Genomic DNA, 4,789 nt, shown 5'->3' with positions numbered 1-4,789 from the left:
TCAGAGCCAATATGAGCATCTAGGTTCCGCTATTTGTTATTGGCCGGAGACATGTCTCGGTCATGTCTACATAGTTCTCGAACCCGTAGGGTCCGCATGCTTAACGTTCGGTGACGATCGTATTATGAGTTTATGTGTTTTGTTGTACTGAAGGTAGTTCGGAGTCCCGGAATATGATCACGGACATAACAAGGAGTCTCGAAATGGTCGACACATAAAGATCGATATATTGGATGACTATGTTTGGACTTCGGAAGGGTTCCGAGTGAGTTTGGGCAAATACCGGAGTACCGGGGAGGGGTTTACCAGAACCCCTCGGCGAGTGTAGTGGGCCTCATGGGCCTTGGTGGAGAGAGGAAGGGGCGGCCAGGGCTGGCCGCGCGCCCCCTCCCCCTCTAGTCCGAATTGGACAAGGAAGGGGGGCCTTTTTTCCTTCCCACTCTCTCCTCCTTCCTTCCCTCCTACTCCTACTCTTGGAAGGGGTGGAATCCTACTCCCGGTGGGAGTAGGACTCCCCTTGGGGCGCGCCTAGGAGACCGGCCTCCTCCCCCTCCTCCACTCCTTTATATACGGGGGAAGGGGCACCCCATAGACACACAAGTTAATCATTGATCTCTCTTAGCCGTGTGCGGTGCCCCCTCCACCATAATCCACCTCAGTTATATCGTTGTGGTGCTTAGGCGAAGCCCTGTGTCGGTAGCATCATCATCACCGTCATCACGCCATCGTGCTGATGAAACTCTCCCTCGACAGTTTGCTGGATCAGAGTTCGTGGGACGTCACCGAGCTGAACGTGTTCAGATCGCGGAGGTGTCGTACGTTCGGTACTAGGATCGGTCAATCGTGAAGACATACGACTACATCAACCGTGTTGTCATAATGCTTCCACTTTCGGTCTACTAGGGTACGTGGAGAACACTCTTCCCTCTCGTTGCTATGCATCACCATGATCTTGCGTGTGCGTAGAATTTTTTTTTTTGAAATTGCTACGTTCCCCAACAGGTGGATCGGTGTTTAGGTGCTGTTTTTACTTGAACAAACCTCCTACTTATGATTAACCCCCTCGCAAGCATCCGCAACTACGTGAAAAGTATTAAGAATAAATTCTAACCATAGCATTAAACTTTTGGATTCAATTCCCGTGTTGAAGTCGAAGCAAAATGGGGAGTAGAATCAATGGAATAAAGAGGAGGAGAAGCGTCCGCCATGACCGCTCGGTAGTGTACCTGTGTACCTTTTTTGGAGTGAATGTACCTATGTACATTTTTTAGGGAACCTGAGTACATTTTTTTGAGACAAGGGAACTTGTGTACATGTGTGCGTGGTGAGGAGGAAGACGAACGAGCGGCTCGTGGCCATGTCTGGGTAAGAGAAAAATAAAAGAGCGGAGGCAAACTGGGCTAGGCCCATGTCTGGGTTGCACCCAGAGAGAGAGAGAAAGAAGTATTAAGAATAAATTCTAACCATAGCATTAAACTTTTGGATCCAATTCCCGTGTTGAAGTCGAAGCGAAACGGGGAGTAGAATCAATGGAATAAAGAGGAGGAGAAACGGCCGCCATGGCCGCTCGGTAGTGTACCTGTGTACCTTTTTTGGAGTGAATGTACCTATGTACATTTTTTTAGGAACCTGTGTACATTTTTTTTAGGCAAGGGAACTTGTGTACATGTGTGCGTGGTGAGGAGGAAGACGAACGAGAGGCTCGTGGCCAGGTTTGGGCCTTGGTCTACCAGGCCATGAAGAGGAAGAAGGGAGGGAAAAAAGAGGTTGGCTCCACCCCAGGAGAAGGGAGAAAAAAACAAGGTGGGCTTAGCCCAATCGGGTAAGAGAAAAATAAAAGAGCGGAGGCAAACTGGGCTAGGCCCATGTCTGGGTTGCACCCCCAGAGAGAGAGAGAGAGAGAGAGAGAGAGAGAGAGAGAGAGAGAGAGAGAGAGAGAGAGAGAGAGAGAGAGAGAGAGAGATTCTTTGATTTTTCTCAAAAAAAATCCTAGATTTTGATAGAAGGAAAAAGAAGTGGACTTTCTTTTTAGGAAAGTCTAGAAAATGGATAAAGGCTCGAATAAAGATCAAGCAAACTTCAAAAATTCCAAGAATTCATAGACACATAATTAAGATGCCCAAGGCAAAGATAAGAAGATGATTAAGGTTGGCATTAATCAAATTAAATCCACCAAATTATAACAACACAGTTTAAGATAGTATTAACAAATAAAACAAACAATTTTTTCTGGCACTATTTTTGGAAAAAAATATAATAAACATTCTAAACATTGGGATGTCATAGCTAAAAACAACACCACAATGTACTAACCTTGCTCGCCGCACTTCCATGCCCGCCTTGGCCTCCACCCGTGTCGGCGTGGCGGCCACGGCCGCGGATGGATCCGTGGGCATGGATATGTCATTGACGGAGAAAAAGAAGAGGCGACGTGCGGCTAATTGCTCGTCGGAGCTCTCTAAACCTAGCAATGGAGAAGTATTTTTGCGGTGAAACATATTCGGTCTGCTTACCTAGAAGGCACCCTTCCCTGTACATATAGCAGTAGAGGGACAGATATACGAGTCCTTTTACGTGCCGGTAAGTTTTTAGCGGACCTATTCAGGCAGTAAAAAAGCGGCGAGGTTTTAGCGGATCTGCTAGAGATGCTCTAATTTCCGAATGCGGTGTCAGAAGTGAGATTGAACCCCCGAATGTTTTTTTCCATGGGTGACGTATGTGCATGAACTTTGAGCATGAGCTTTACATGATAATTTGTACAGTACATATTAGCTCCGTGCAAGAAGGTAGTACTACTACTATGTATGTATCCACTTAATTAAGTACAGTACAAAACTTAGAGCAGAGACGGCCGGGCCGGGGTTGTAAAGTATACAGCTATATATGTTGACCTCCATGCATCCAGAACACGTCTCATCAGATCTCAAACGTCCCCTCTAGCTCGAGCTGGCCACCGGCAGCCTCTTCCTCCTCGTCCGCAACGTAGAGGTACGGGTTCCTTTCCACCGGCTGGAAGTTATAGAAGACGAAGACGTAGAATGCGAGGCTGGCGAGCTCGACGGAGACGTTGACCACCCACTGGTACTTGTAGCTGAGCACAGCGGCGAAGGCGGAGACGGCGATCCGGGTGAAGTAGAGGTAGCCGACGACGACGAGGTAGAACTGCTTGAAGAGGGTGAGCTTCTTGAGGTTCCTTGCCGCCTTGCCGTCCGTCTTGGAGGCCTCCCTGAGGTTGCGGATGGACCAGATGATGGGGAAGAAGACCGCGCAGCAGCAGACCACGTCCACCAGCAGGAAGATCTGGTTCCACGCCAGCCAGTCCCGCCCCGCCGGCCCCGTCTCGCCGATCATCGCCGACGCGATGTTCTCGATCACTTGCAGCGGGATGATGATCATCAGCACGTTCTTCTCCCGCTCCTGCATGCATTCTCCATCCATCATATCCATCGGGCTGTTACGTACGTGAATATAAATTGTCCCTCACGTGTTGATCGACCGTTACATGCACTGCACGTATACGTACGTACGGTACGGACCTGGAGATATGGCTTCAGGAAGGACCAACCGGTGCCGATGAGCACGATGACGGTGAAGAGGAGGATGCCCTTGAAGAAGCCGAAGACGTAGAAGGCGACGTCCCAGCCGTGCGGCGTGCCGGTGCGCCCCACGTACCACGCGTCCTCGGCCGCGCACGCCAGCTTCAGGGCCTTGAACAGCAGCAGCGCGCCCATCACGGCGTGGATCCGCTCGACCGTGGCCCGCTGCTTGATGCAGACGAACACCCACGCCGCCAGGAACGCGAAGTACACCACGGAGGAGGCGGCGAAGATTCCCGGCAGCGGGAGCAGGCCGACGGGCAGGTACTCCCTGTCGCCGCCGGGGCGAGGCAGGTTGTACATCTCCGTGCGAACGTCCATGGTGATCTCGACGCCGTCCTGGCAGCTGCTGAACAGCACCGTGTACTGGTCGGCGTCGCCGATGGTCACGTTACCCCCGCCGGCGCCGTCACGCCCGATGTCCTTGAGCCGGAAGAGCGGCATCACGTACTCGCTGGTGAGCGGGCAGAAGGAGCTGCCGGTCTCCTCCGCGTACTCGGACTCGTTGGTGATCTTGAAGAAGAGGGTGTTGGAGATGAGGATGAAGCCCATGAGCCCCGGGTCGACGGCCTGGGGCGGGGAGCCCTCGGGGACGCTCCATGAGACGCCGGACACGGAGACCTGCGCGACGCCGCCGGGCTTGAAGCCGAACTCCTCGAACAGGATGACGGGCCGCGAGTCGGACACGATCAGCGTCGTCTTGATCTCGCCGCGGGCCACATGGAGGAGCTGGAGGGCGAGGACGGCGGCGAGGAATACGGACGCGGCCATGGAGGATCGAGCTAGGACGCTACGAAGGTCGGGTTCGTGTCACGTCATTCGTGGAGGCGGAGAGGGTGGGAAGAGGCTCCGGGGCGCGTCGATTCGCGTGGCGTGTTTTCGGGGTTGCCACGAGACCCGCATGAGTCAAACAAACACCCAACAGGCCAGAACCAACAGCGTTTCCGCTATTTTTGCCCGGTGAGAGAGGGATGACACGAACGCAAATCCCATAGAGCAATGCACCTACGAAGAGTTAAGTTAAGTTTTACGTGATTAGTGGGAAACTAACTTGTATTTGTAATGTTAAGAGGACAATGATATCCCCAGCACACGCCGTTGTCGCCCCTCTCTTACTAGAGCCGGCTTGACCTTCTCGATGACAACCGGCAAATCTTCGTGCACATGCCTCTAAGGACCAGCGTCCTAGAGCC

The 4,789-nt window shown here is 52.3% G+C and overlaps 1 protein-coding gene across 1 annotated transcript; it reads right to left on the bottom strand.

Annotated features, from left to right (window-relative positions):
• Positions 1 to 2,719: 2,719 nt before the first annotated feature.
• Positions 2,720 to 4,544, bottom strand: LOC119368015 (protein CANDIDATE G-PROTEIN COUPLED RECEPTOR 7-like). The gene is made up of 2 exons (XM_037633375.1): positions 3,537 to 4,544; positions 2,720 to 3,417 (listed from the first exon to the last, which is right to left on the bottom strand). Exons 1-2 carry the CDS (start codon positions 4,365 to 4,367, stop codon positions 2,917 to 2,919), a joined length of 1,332 nt encoding a protein of 443 aa, XP_037489272.1. The 5' UTR covers positions 4,368 to 4,544; the 3' UTR covers positions 2,720 to 2,916.
• Between the last annotated feature and the right edge of the window lie 245 nt (positions 4,545 to 4,789).

This window comes from Triticum dicoccoides, chromosome 2B (assembly GCF_002162155.2).
Source record: "Triticum dicoccoides isolate Atlit2015 ecotype Zavitan chromosome 2B, WEW_v2.0, whole genome shotgun sequence".
NCBI classification, from domain to species: Eukaryota; Viridiplantae; Streptophyta; class Magnoliopsida; order Poales; family Poaceae; genus Triticum; species Triticum dicoccoides.
The sequence above is the reverse complement of the archived record's forward strand: the minus strand, read 5'-3'. Positions and strand labels throughout refer to the sequence as shown.

Bases quoted from the DNA above. Each gene is read 5' to 3' on its own strand.
- LOC119368015 (XM_037633375.1), bottom strand. From the start codon at position 4,367: ATGGCCGCGTCCGTATTCCTCGCCGCCGTCCTCGCCCTCCAGCTCCTC. The intron at 3,418-3,536 runs GTCCGTACCGTA...GAATGCATGCAG, and splicing joins TCCTGAAGCCATATCTCCAG to GAGCGGGAGAAGAACGTGCT.